The 13,562-nt window shown below is 48.5% G+C and overlaps 2 protein-coding genes across 2 annotated transcripts; both read left to right on the plus strand.

Moving 5' to 3' along the window:
• The first annotated feature begins 6,054 nt into the window (after nt 1–6,054).
• Nucleotides 6,055–8,313, plus strand: LOC143887805 (uncharacterized). The gene is made up of 3 exons (XM_077391997.1): nt 6,055–6,306; nt 6,535–6,694; nt 7,097–8,313. The coding sequence occupies exons 1-3, from the start codon at nt 6,055–6,057 to the stop codon at nt 8,311–8,313; spliced, it is 1,629 nt and encodes a 542-aa protein (XP_077248112.1).
• A 602-nt stretch (nt 8,314–8,915) lies between these two features.
• On the plus strand, nt 8,916–9,302 carry LOC143887814 (uncharacterized). Its single transcript, XM_077392008.1, has one exon. It carries the CDS (start codon nt 8,916–8,918, stop codon nt 9,300–9,302), a length of 387 nt encoding a protein of 128 aa, XP_077248123.1.
• Nucleotides 9,303–13,562: the final 4,260 nt, after the last annotated feature.

A 13,562-nucleotide genomic window follows, 5' to 3' on the forward strand; every position in this document is an offset into this window, starting at 1 on the left:
GCATTGCTTGGAAATAGATCCAGCAGCACCATCAGGGTAATGACATCTCATCTAGCATGCACTGTATCTATCCCATGGAGCAAATAGTGAAAAATAATGAAAAAAATAATGAAAGAAGTAAAGAATATGATAATGCATGCTGTGCAGTGTGTGAATCCCTTGTTTTACGCACCTATTTGGTGCCCCTGGATTTCTAAACAATTAAGTTCCCATTTAACTTGATTTTGGCCCAAATTTCTTCAAAATTAGTAAAAATGGCATATTTACAAAGTTAGGCAATGTTTCAAGAACTCCCCAGCAGAGTCGCAAGCCTGTGGACTTCGATCCTGAAAAGATTTGGGGGACGAGCCCCCAACGGTTTCTAGATCATCCCCATGTGAAGGGAGAGCTCTCCAAGAAACTCTCGAAATGGTGCCACCCTCATAGCATAGCACAAGTGGCGATATAAAAGATATACCCCTTGATCCGGAGCCAAGGCTTGAAACCAAGACGTACCTAAATAACTCAGAGTCGCCATCCAGGGAAGTCAGCCCCAGAACCCATAAAAACAAATCCTCTGTGTAATGGATAACCAGAAATATATATGGGTCTGTGCCTGATTACTAATGGAGAAGGTCCGAAAAGCACCCCCAACTCGTCTGAGTGCAAGCACTTGGTCTCTTATGCCATTTATTATTAACTATGAAGAGTTTTTGGTGAAAATCATGTGAAATTGAAACAAATATCCCCGAGCGGCCGTCTACCTAAACATGCATGGCTCGGGAACGGAACAATAAGCGCACACAAAATAATGAAAGAAGTGTCACATAAGCATTGCTAGGTTATGAGTGACATGCCTAATGGGTGTCTAAGTTCTGGTGGACAAACACATGCATGCTACAGCTAACGGTATAAGATCTGCACAGAAAAGTAAGAAAACATAACAGAACATACAACACAACTCAACATCACATATGATAAAACAAGACAAACCCTAAACTCTAAACGTACTCCTCGACTCTTGGATGGTATGATGTTCATCCAAGCCGCCTACGTATCCCTGGCTCCACGAGAATCAGAGTCACGTAGTTCTTCTCACCTATTCTAAACTATGATGCCTAAGACATATAGACCTCTATCCTAGATACGACCTAAAAGACCGGACTAGTTATTAAAACTTCTTGTGCGATTATTTATATGCTAGTGGATTGTGGATTTTAGGACACCCTATATATCCTAACTAAATGCAGGTTAGCCCTAACCTAATGCAGGTGGTTCCTACAACCTATGTGTAACTAGGCTGTGCATCATAAGGAAAACAGTAAGTACACTAATGCATCATATTCTAGTCATCAGTCGGTGATGTGACTCGCTAACTAACCGGACGGAGGCGAAACAAACTCCTAACTCTAACACAAACACAAATCAATCAAAACACTTTATGTAGGACATACTCCTAACTCTAGAGGAAGAGCTTTTTTAAATCAATGCTTATCGAGAAAGCTTTAAAATATTTTTACACTTTTGAAAGAATTTAAGAGCTTTATTTGCAAAGTTTCAAATGCTTTTTTTAAAAAGTTTGGCTGGACTTGGGATAAAGATCCCAAGCTGCACTACGTACCTCGTGGAAAAGGATCAAGCCAACGTAGTTCGAAAACACACTTTCCTAATACGCTCCTTAAACCTTAACACTTCAAATGATTCAATGTTTTTGAATTTTTAAAATGTTTTTGACTTCTGAATTTTTTATGTTTTTGAATTTTAAAATATTCAATTGTTTTTAAGTTTCAAATTTCTAACGGTTTTTTATTTTAAAGTTTTCCAATGTTTTTGTAAATTCAATTGATTTCAGTGTTCTTGTGATTGTAAATAATTTCAATGTTTATGGATTTTAAAATTTTAAATGCTTTCACCCTTTTGGACAAAGGCCAAAGGGAACACACAAAGCAACACCCTAGGGTAAAGGGAAAATCCCAAACCAACAAACTAGTATCCCACCAAAAGGACGAATGAGTCGAAGACTCTCTAATAATACTACTAAAATGATGAATGAGTCAAAGACTCTCTAATAATGTCACCTAATGGACGAATTAGTCAAAGACTCTCTAATAAAACCACCTAAAAGACGAGTGAGTCAAAGATTCCCTAATAATACCACTAAAAAGACAAATGAGCCAAAGACACTCTAATAATACTACCTAAAGGACGAGTGAGTCAAAGACTCTCTAATAATACCCCTAAAAGGACAAATGAATCAAATACTCTCTAATAGCACTACCAAAATGGGGGCTAATGAGACTAAGCAAATCTCCCGGACACAAAGGTGGGCTCCTAGTATCCTTATCATTGCCCTTGCAATGATAAATTCTTAGCGAGCGAGATGCAGGGAGGCTGAAATCACGGTTTGAGACACGGGAACAGGATGACACTTTTGTACATATGATGATTATACTAATTTCTTCTCACAAAATATACCCACACTGACAATTCATCCTGGGGGGGGGATTTTACACACGGTAAACTTCATGTATTTACCAAAAGCATAACTGCTCCCAAACAACTAGGGCTTATAAACTTTGTACTACCACAAGTAATGTGTTAAACAAATCAGAGAGGCACACAAGTTTTACACCTTATCTATTCAGCTTTGCAGAGACCAAGGTTCTCATGGTTAGCTAATGAAAGAAAAAGAATGAAGTATCTATCTCATAGCCCAGCTGAGGATGTATTACTCAACAGAGGTACATGTCACCTCATTAACTTGCTAAGAACTACTAACGACCTTTGGCAACTAGGAAATTCACAACAGGGAGATAAGCTCATTTCATTGTCAAAACATGATGATAAAGCTACAATAATTTAATGAGAATCAAACATATATCGAGACTTAATTAAGTAACCGTTGAAATCAATGAAGGTTCCAACCGATACACTTCTCCAAAAATTGAATTAGGAATTCAATCATGGATTCATTTGATGGAAATGCCAAAAACTAAAATTAAATGAGGTTGAAAGCTACTCAGTAGAGTATACAAGTAGGAGAAACACAGAGTATTACCTCTTTATTTACTATCCTTCACCTACAGCACAGGTAAATATTATACAATATAGAGATAACATTTAGAACTGCACAATTGAATTATATGGTTTATTCAACACAACGGAACTTACATAAACTTTACAAACATCATTTAGTTTCTACAAGTATTTTTATACAACTTCTTATCTTCATTTTCAAAATAGGCACAATATACAAGCACTCAATGATAAGCTTCAGTTATTTGCTAATTCGAATAATAGACTAAAAAAATCAACACTGATGGGGTATGAAAACAGCAGCCTATTAGCTGTCGACACGTGGCCTAAGGGTGGTCCGCCGCAGAGTCCACGTCAGCAGGGGTAGTTTGGTAATTCCACCAGGGTAGGTGAGCTCGAACCTATAGCTGGCCGACACCTGTCTTGGAGTAATAACTCCCTAACTACCCCAGCTTTCCTTCTATAAAAGGGCTTCCAAAGCTCATAAATAGGGTAATAACTTCTTACCCACCACTCTTAAAAAACAAGATCTGCACTCTTGCTCATACTAACTTGAGTGTCGAAGGGCTTGTCCGGAGTAACACTCCGGGTTGGTCTTCTGACCTCGTTCGCTCCTTGCGCAGGACTCAGCTCCTTCACCTCTGTTCCTCAAGATTCCACTCATCCACTTCAGCTCCTCGGGTCCTCCAGCTCGGCTCTCACGTCACTGCCATATCTGTTACCGATTTTAGGCCTAACAGATTGGCGCCATCCGTGGGACCCGAACTAAAAGCTGTTCAAATCCCTTTACAAAATGGCAGGACGGAGAAATGCTCGAGTACCAACTGCACGGACCACCCGTGCAGTGCTACCTCGCAGGACCCATAGTGAACGAATCGCCTCACAAGTGGTGGCTGCTTCTGCTATAGCGGAGTAGAGCCCACCTCGCTCAGAGCACCTCAATCCCGCTCCCACTCTAGATCAAGTCCAAGTCCTCTTTCAACAAATGACGGCTCTTGTTGGCCAGTACCAACAACTTATCCAGGCGCCTCCCCAAATTCCCCCAGAAGCTCCACGACCTGTACAGGAAAGGTCGCGCGCTCACGGAGAAGGGTCGGCGCGCTGCGATGATGACCGGACTCACCACTCCGCCAGGCGAGTCCATCACTCCAGATCGAGGCACGCCCATACCGAACCCCACCGTCACCGGAGGTCACGGTCTTGCTCTGCACAAAAGCACCGAGCCCATGAAGACCATGCGCCACAAGAAAAATCCCAGCCTCGTCGAAAGAGCAAGGAAAGTCAGTTCGGCTCTGCAGTGAGCCCATAGGTGGAGAGAAATCAGTCACTAGACCGGCCAGATCGTAGAGTTGATCCGATTCTACGAAGGATGGAGGAAATGGACCACCGCATAGAGAAGCTGGCAAAAGATCAGAGCCGGCCTGCCTCGCGGGCGTTCTCGAGCAGAACGCCTTTCACCAAAGATGTCATGAGCGCTCCAGTGCCCAGGGGGTTTAAAATACCAACAGTCCCGCAGTATGACGGGACCTCTGACCCTGTGAACCACTTCGAGACATTCAGGACAATGATGCTCCTCCACGGCGCGTCCGATGGCTTCCTCTGTAGAGCATTCCCGACCACACTGACTGATGCGGCCCGGGACTGGTACTCAAGGATCAAACCGAACTCCATCAGCAACTTCGATGACTTCGGGGAAGATCTGGTCCGCCACTTCATGAGCAGCCGTAGGCCAAGGAAAACAACAGCATCCTTGATGGCTTTGCGGCTGGAGGATAATGAACCTCTAAAAGCCTTCGTCAGCCGCTTCAACAGGGAGGCACTCCAAGTGCCAAATCTAGATCCCTCAGCCGCTACTAACGCTCTTCTCGCAGGTGCTAGATCTAATGATTTTTGCCGAGCAGTGGCCCACCAGAATCCGCACTCACTAGCAGATCTAATGGCCGGGGCAGAGGAATATATGTCTGTAGAAGAGACACTGGCAGCCCTGGACGCAAATCGGAGGATAACCTCTGAAGACAAGAACCCTACCAAGCAGCGTAGGGACGACAAGGCCGCCAGAAGAGAGAAGTCCCCCCAGAGGAGGGAAGAGAACTTCATTCCTCTCAACACCTCCCGGAGACACATACTGTCCGCCATCAGTAAAGAAGAGTTCGTGAGGTGGCCGACCAGAATGATCTCCAAGGGAAATAAGAGAGACAAGTCAAAGTACTGTCGGTTCCATAAGGACCACGGTCATGACACAGATGAGTGCCGGCAGCTCAAAGAAGAAATCGAGCTGCTGATTGGCCGGGGTTATTTGAAAAATACATCCAAGGTGACGGCCACACAAGAGACCGCAGGGGAAAGAGTCCCCAGGGCCAGAGCCCCCGACGGTCACAGCCGTCCCCTGCCCGGGGTCAATCTCCTCCACCATTCAGTCCACAGCCAGAAGCACACAATTCCCGACCAAGGGGAGTTATTGGCACAATTATGGGCGGACCAGCCGCTGGGGGCACATCGTCTACTGCTCGAAAAGCATACGCACGCCGAGTCAACGCCGTGTACACATGCAGCAAGAAGATGAAAATGGAGAATGAGATCTCCTTTTCAGATGCGGACCTCGACAACTTGATACTGCCACACGACGACGCCTTGGTCTTAACCATGCTTGTCGCGAACTGGGAGTTGAAAAAGATCCTGGTCGACAACGGGAGTTTAGCCGATATTCTATACTATCATGCTTTCGAGAGGATGATCATAGGTGACGACCGCTTGAGGCCAGCGAACTCAGATTTATTCGGCTTCTCGGGAGAGGTCATCAAAGTGGAGGGACAGATTGAGCTCCCAGTCCTCGTCGGAGAGCCACCCTGCCAAGCCTTCGCCATGGTCAACTTCCTGGTAGTGAGGGCTACTTCGGTCTATAACGCTATCTTGGGACGGCCTGGCCAGAACCTGATCCGTGCAGTCGCTTCAGCTTATCACCAAAAGATGAAATTCATTACGCCTAACGGCGTGGGAGAAGTTCGGGGAGACCAGCCCTAGTCCAGGGAGTGCTATGCAATGGCACTCAAGGGCAAAAATGCGGTGGAGTCGCTGCCGATTGAGTTACTCGATCTGAGAGATGAAGCCCAGGGGACTCACCCCGCCGAAGACCTCATCTCCATCCCCTTGTGCGAAAATGATAAGGAGAAAGTCGTTCAGATCGGCTCCTCTATAGACAGCCGCACCCAGCGCAGCCTCGCCCAGTTTCTTCAGGACAATGCAGACGTCTTTGCATGGGCTCCTGTTGACATGCCCAGCATAGACGCAGAGGTTAGCACGCACAGACTTGGTGTTGACCCAACCTGCAGGCCGGTGAAACAGAAAAGAAGGCATTTTGCCCTCGAAAGGCGGCAGGCGATAAAAGAAGAGGTGGAGAGGCTCTTAAGGGCTGACTTCATCCGAGAAATCCAATGCCCGGACTAGTTGGCAAACCTAGTCCTGGTGAAGAAGGCAAATGGAAAGTGGAGGACATGTGTTGACTTCACTGATCTGAACAAGGCATGTCCCAAAGACAGCTACCCGCTCCCGAAAATCGATCAGGTCATTGACGCCACCGCAGGTCACGAGCTACTGAGCTTCATGGACGCCTTCTTCGGATACAACCAAATCAGAATGTACGAGTCGGACATACCCAAGACTTCCTTTGTGACGGATCAGGGTACTTACTGTTATCGTGTCATGCCCTTCGGCCTGAAAAACGCCGGTGCCACGTATCAGAGGCTCGTGAACAAACTCTTCCGGAACCAGATCGGCCGCAACATGGAAGTCTATGTCGACGATATGCTGGTCAAAAGCCGAAACGCACAGGATCATGTGTCCGATTTGAAAGAAACATTCCAAGTCCTTAGAGAACACAACATGAAGCTCAACCCCACCAAGTGCACTTTCGGCGTCAGCTCGGGAAAGTTCTTAGGGTTTGTGGTAAGCCAAAGAGGGATAGAGGCCAATCCAGAGAAGATCAAGGCCGTGGTGGAGCTCACTCCACCAAAAACCATCAGAGAAATGCAACGGCTAACAGGAATGGTGGCTACTCTGGGATGCTTCATCTCAAAATCCGCAGAGAGATGCCTGTCCTTCTTCAACGCAGTCAAAGAACTCAAGACTGCGCCCTGGACGGAGGAGTGCCAGGCCGCATTTGAGGAGTTGAAGCAGTATTTGTCCTCTCCACCACTGCTAACAAAGCCAGAACCAGGTGAAGAGCTACTCCTGTATCTCTCCGTGAGCCCTATGGCTCTAGCAGCTGTCCTAGTTCATGAAGAACACAGCCAGCAAAAGCCTGTCTACTATGTTAGCAAAGTCCTGCATGATGCTGAAGTTAGGTACCAGCGAGTCGAGAAATTGGCCTACGCCCTAGTCATGGCAGCCAGGAAGTTAAGACCGTATTTTCAAGCTCACACAATAAAGGTCCTGACCGATCATCCACTCAGACAAGTTCTCCATAAGCCGGACACCTCAGGACGACTCGTGAAATGGGCCGTAGAGCTGAGCGAATTCAATATCCAGTACATCCCGAGGACAGCAATCAAGGCTCAAGTGCTGGCAGATTTCGTGGCTGAATGCACCATCCCCAGGCAGATCATCGAACCCGAAATTGCCCAAACCCCAGTTGCGGAAAAGGCAATTGCAACTGAGGAGCGAACAGAAGACGGAACTGAAAAAGAAATCATACCCGTACCAGTAGGACAAGATACATCGACCGTCGAACCGCTCTGGGAAGTGTACGTGGACGGATCTTCGAACAAGGGTGGCTGTGGAGCCGGTCTGGTTCTGACCGGGCCGGACAACTTCACTCTAGACTACGCCCTGAGGTTCGGATTCTGCACATCCAACAATGAAGCTGAATATAAAGCCCTCCTCGCCGGAATGAATCTCGCAGTCCAGACCGGCGCCCAAAGACTGAAAGCCTATTGTGACTCTCAGCTGGTTACAAACCAAATCCAAGGGATCTACGAGGCCCGCGATGAGCGTATGATCAAATACCTCTACAAGGTCCGTCAGTTATCCAGCAAGTTCAAAAATTTTGAGGTCGTCAGAATCCCAAGAACAGAAAATACAAAAGCAGATGTGCTGTCTAAGCTGGCCGCTTCCAGATACACAACTCTCGGGAATATATGTATGGAATTTCTCCAGAAATCCAGTATAAAAAATGAGGTCGCCGAAGTAATGCAGGTGGAGCACGAGTCCTGCTGGATGGACGAGATCATTGAATACCTGCAGAGTGGAACACTCCCCGAAGCTAAGAAGGAAGCCCGGAAAGTGATACAAAGAGCAGCCTGATTTTACCTCGATGGTGAGAACCTGTGCAAAAGGTCATACACCCTCCCATACCTGAAGTGCCTCCGGCCAAACAACGCCGCATACGCTCTACCAGAAACGCACGAAGGAATTTGTGGAGAGCATCTAGGGGCAAGGCCCGGGCGATCAAAGTGTTGCTGAGAGGTCTGTACTGGCCCACATTAAGACAAGACGCACTGAACCTGGTCAAGAAGTGCGAGAGATGCCAGAAGTTCTCTCCCACCATTCACCAACCTGCTGTGTCTATGGCCCTGATCATCAGCCCACTCCCCTTCGCAGTTTGGGGGATGGACATTTTAGGCCCCTTTCCACCAGCCTCCGGAAGGCGCGCGTTCATAGTAGTGGCAATCGATTATTTTACCAAGTGGGTGGAGGCTGAACCTCTAGCCCAGATCACAGAACAAAACGTGCAGAACTTCTTTTGGAAGTCAGTGGTTTGCAGATTCGGGATCCCACGCGTCTTGATAACAGATAACGGTAGACAATTCGATTGTCGGAACTTTTGAAAGTTCTGCTCCGACTTAAGGATCGAACAGAGATTTACTTCAGTGGCGCACCCTCAGACGAATGGGCAGACAGAAGTAATGAACAGAATCCTACTGCAGGGGATAAAGAAGAGGCTGGACGATAAAGCTGGCCGGTGGGCAGATGAACTGTATCACGTCTTATGGGCGTATCGCACCACCCCGCGCACGCCAACGGGTGAGTCACCGTTCAACTTGTCCTTCGGGACGGAGGCAGTAATACCAGTCGATGTGGGAGCCCCATCTCCTAGAGTCGCCATCTTCGATGAACAACTCAATGGTGACGGGCTCCGCGCAAATCTCGACTTACTGGAAGAAGCCAGGGAAGAATCCCGGATCAGGGTCTCCGCCTACAAGCAGAAGGTGTCTAACTATCATGACTTGAAGGTACGCCCCAGAGAATTTCGAGTAGGGGATCTAGTCCTAAGAAAAGCTGCTATCTCCTAACCGAAGAAGGTCGAAAAACTCTCCCCGACCTGAGAAGGGCCGTACCGAGTGAAGGAGGTTATCCGCCTGGGGAGTTATAAGCTGGAGACGCTGGAGGAACACCTATTACCCCATGCCTACAATTCAAAGAACCTCCGTAAATACTACCAGTAGTGGGCTGCCCGACGTGAGAGTGACTTTGTAAATGTATACTGAATGTGAATAAAAGAAGTTCTTCTGCAAATCTCCACTTGGAAACCCAGTTCACTAAAACTAAGGTACTCGCTGCTTGGTTCGCCACGGCTAGTCTCTGCAAAGACAGGGAGCTCACTCCTGGTCCGGAACCAGCCCAGATGCAAAAACCAACATCACTTGGAAACTCAGTTCACTAAAAGTAGGGTACTCGCTGCTTGGTTCGCCACGGCTCGTCTCCGCAAAGACCAAGAGCTCACTCCTGGTCCGGAACCAGCCCAGATGCAAAAACCAACATCACTTGGAAACCCAGTTCACTAAAACTAGGGTACTCGCTGCTTGGTTCGCCACGGCTCGTCTCCGCAAAGACCGGGAGCTCACTCCTCGTTCGGAACCAGCCCAGATGCAAAAACCAACATCACTTGGAAACCCAGTTCACTAAAACTAGGGTACTCGCTGCTTGGTTCGCCACGGCTCGTCTCCGTAAAGACCGAGAGCTCACTCCTAATCCGGAACCAGCCCGGATGCAAAAACCAACGCCGCTTGGAAACCCAGTTCACTAAAACTTGGGTACTCTGGAAACCCAGTTCGCTAAAACTTGGGTACTCGCTGCTTGGTTCGCCATGGTTCGTCTCCTCAAAGACCGGGAGCTCACTCCTAGTCCAGAACCAGCCCATATGCAAAAACCAATATCACTTGGAAACCCAGTTCACTAAAACTAGGGTACTCGCTGCTTGGCTCGCCACGGCTCGTCTCCGCAAAGACCGGGAGCTCAGTCCTGGTCCGGAACCAGCCCAGATGCAAAAGCCAACATCACATGGAAACCCAGTTCACTAAAACTAGGGTACTCGCTGCTTGGCTCGCCACGGCTCGTCTCCGCAAAGATCGAGAGCTCACTCCTGGTCCAGAACCAGCCCAGATGCAAAAACCAACATCACTTGGAAACCCAGTTCACTAAAACTAGGGCACTCCCTGCTTGGTTCGCCACAGCTCGTCTCCGCAAAGACTGGGAGCTCACTCCTAATCCGGAACCAGCCCGGATGCAAAAACCAACGCCGTTTGGAAACCCAATTCGCTAAAACTCGGGTACTCTGGAAACCCAGTTCACTAAAACTCGAGTACTTGCTATTTGGAAACCCAGTTCGCTAAAACTTGGGTACTCGCTGCTTGGTTCGCCACGGCTCGTCTCCGCAAAGATCGGGAGCGCACTCCTGGTCCGGAACCAGCCCGGATGCAAAAATCGACGCCGCTTGGAAACCCAGTTCACTAAAACTTGGGTACTCTGGAAACCCAGTTCGCTAAAACTTAGGAACTCGCTGCTTGGTTCGCCACGGCTCGTCTCCGCGAAGATCGAAAGCGACCTCCTGGTTCGAAACCAGCCCGGACGCAAAAACCAACACCGCTTGGAAACTCAGTTCGCTAAAACTCGGGTATTTGCCGCCTAGAAACCCAATTTGTTAAAACTTGGGTCCTCACTGGTTAGTTCGCCTCGAACGTCTGCCCGTGGTATTCTTGGCCCACAATATTAGAATCAAACAGTATTAACCAGGGACAGACAAGTAGAGAATGGACAGCAAAATTTAATTTCTATTCATGAAAAAGTTGGGCCTCTAAGGGCCATTACAAAAATGAGGCCTCGAAGGGCTGTTACAAAAGTTGGGCCTCCTAAGGACCATTACAAAAAAATATCAGATCAAAAAGAGAAGAAGAGGAGCTCAAGGCACCCCCTGGCTACCACCCCGTGAAGGGTCCGTCTCTAGAATTACTGGAGCAGCGATGGTGCCTGGCTCATCGTCGCCAAGCGTCACTGGATCAGGGAGAACTAGTCCCGTCAGGGTCACGGCTGGGTTGGATTCTCTAACCTGCTCAAGACAGTCAAAGAATCCCACCTTGTAGGACTCGCTGGACAAACTGAAATGTTCGTCCTCCTTCTTCTTAATGGCCTCCGCGACGGCCTCTGCAACGGCGGCTACCTGTCTCTCCCGGGCTCTCTCCCTCTGTGCGCTGAGAGCCTCAGCAGCTTTCTGCTTCTGAGCGGCCAAGTCTTCTTTGAGCCACTTGTTCTCCGCCTCCGTCCGCCCAATAGACCTTTGAAGCTCTTCAACCTCCTTCATAAGCTTCCCACTCTCCTCCTCGGATTTGGTTATCGCCTCGGAGAACTTCTTACTCTTCTCCCGAAGGTCGTTATAATACAATGAGATCTGCAGACAAGCAAGTGTTAACACAAGAAAGCGAGGCAAAAGACAAAAACACAAAAAGCAAGCATACTCATGGGCCATCTTACCTGGTAAAGTGAAGAGAATATGGCCTCGTCGGCTGCAGCTGGAGGTTCGTGGAGAACCTGGTTCTTGTCCTTGCTGAGAAGAACCTTGAAAGGAGCTCCGTAGCTACCCGGCTTTCGCCAAGGCCGGAGTCATTTTTCTGAACGGCCCAGTTGGGCCGAAAAACATTGTCTCCGATCCTCGCCAGGGGAGGACGGGCTTCAGCAGATGTCCCCCAGACTTCGAGGACCCCTCTCACTGTAGTCTTGGCTTTGGGAGGCGGCGGCGTGTCCTGGGTTTGGCCCTGTTGTTGGCCCATGCTGGGCCTTTCCCTGCTGCGCCCTTCCAAACCCTCCTGATCTCACTCTCTCAATCTTCGACTGTGCCTGCATCTCTGAAAGTCAACATAGACGAATAAACCAGTCAGCAAAGAAAAAAGAGGATGAAAAAGAGTTGAGTAAGACTCGCTAACGTGCCGGGGTCGCAGTACTAAGGCCTAGCCCGACCAGATCCGCTTCACCCGAGAATTCTCCACAATGAATGGGGCCCCCTCGTTCCACCTCCTCACGGATCAGGGCGAACGTCCTCATATCCTCGCCCTCAAGGACCGGCTTGCGGCTCATTGCAACTGTGTCCGGGACGTCCCATCTTAAAGGAACCGACCAAGGCTGGGTGGACTCCTTGTCCTCGACATTGAAGAACCTGTTCTTCCATAAGTGGATAGAAGAGGGAGTGCCAGTGATCATTTTCACCTCGGGGCGCTGGCTAATGTAAATCCAGCCCCCTTCCTTATGCCTCTTTAAGTGCGCACAAGCGCGGAATAACGACATAGACACATTTCTTTCGAGCCGGCCATGGACGAGGTACATGAACCCAGTCAGCACCCTCCATGAGTTTGGCGCAACTTGGGCCAGAGCCAGCCCATAATGTTGACGGACCGCGATGAAGAATGGGTGCAGAGGGAACCTGAGTCCAGCTCTTAACGACTCGTCGTATATACATACATCAGAGCTTTCGTTGCAAGCCCTATCTCCCTCTATCGCTGGCCTCAGCCCAAACCTTGATGGAACACAGTACCTATCCCTAATGTCCCTCATCATGGACTCATCAAGGATATTTTCCTCGTGAAGAGACCCGCATATTATACTGTGGATTGGCGTCCATCCGGGCCCTAGCTACGACCACAACGGCCCGGCTAGGGATGAATGTTGTGGACGCCTCGGCGGTGTCGCTACCAACACTCGCCTCTGTTCGGTGATAACTATCAGTTGGGAGAGGAATGGCATTCAAGTCCAAGATCACCTCCTCCTCCTCCTCACTATCTACGATCTCTACTCTAACATTGGGACTCGCCATTATCTGCTCCGGAGTTCTGGACGGATTATTTTGGGTCCAACTTGACGAATTAGACCCTGAGCTACTGGAAGACGACTTCACCGAACCGGACTCAGAACTAGAGCTACTAGACATGAAAGCAGGTAAAGAAACGAATAAAAGGCGCGCTCAAGAAGATTACCGGTCTAAATGGAGAAGCTCCTAATCCTCAGACGATCACAACGACAACCTACGCGAGCCGAACTGGCGGAGCGAAAAGCAGAAAGAAGAAGGCAAAAGTAAAAGTAAAATGTAAAAAATGAAGGGGGAAAAGGCTCTTCTTATAGGCAAAAGTAAGGCGGTTCACATTTGATGAAGGGTACGTACTTTGAGGCCCCTTGTATAGTGCCACGTGTCTTTCATTTAATGACGGGCAAATACTTCGAGGCAAGGGCGTAGTCAGACACGCGCGTATCTCCAAGAGGCTAAGGGCTATCGCGAAGTGCTGGTCAAG

Source organism: Tasmannia lanceolata, unplaced genomic scaffold (assembly GCF_043159265.1).
Source record: "Tasmannia lanceolata isolate RefF3 unplaced genomic scaffold, GAP_Taslan_0.1 ptg000002l, whole genome shotgun sequence".
Taxonomy (NCBI): domain Eukaryota; kingdom Viridiplantae; phylum Streptophyta; class Magnoliopsida; order Canellales; family Winteraceae; genus Tasmannia; species Tasmannia lanceolata.

What these genes read in the sequence shown, in the direction of transcription:
- LOC143887805 (XM_077391997.1), top strand. Translation starts at nt 6,055, where the DNA reads ATGGCACTCAAGGGCAAAAATGCGGTGGAGTCGCTGCCGATTGAGTTA. An exon ending in TGCCCAGCATAGACGCAGAG is followed by an intron (nt 6,307 to 6,534) that starts GTTAGCACGCAC and finishes GATCTGAACAAG; the next exon opens with GCATGTCCCAAAGACAGCTA. An exon ending in TTCCTTTGTGACGGATCAGG is followed by an intron (nt 6,695 to 7,096) that starts GTACTTACTGTT and finishes CAAAATCCGCAG; the next exon opens with AGAGATGCCTGTCCTTCTTC.
- LOC143887814 (XM_077392008.1), top strand. Translation starts at nt 8,916, where the DNA reads ATGAACAGAATCCTACTGCAGGGGATAAAGAAGAGGCTGGACGATAAA.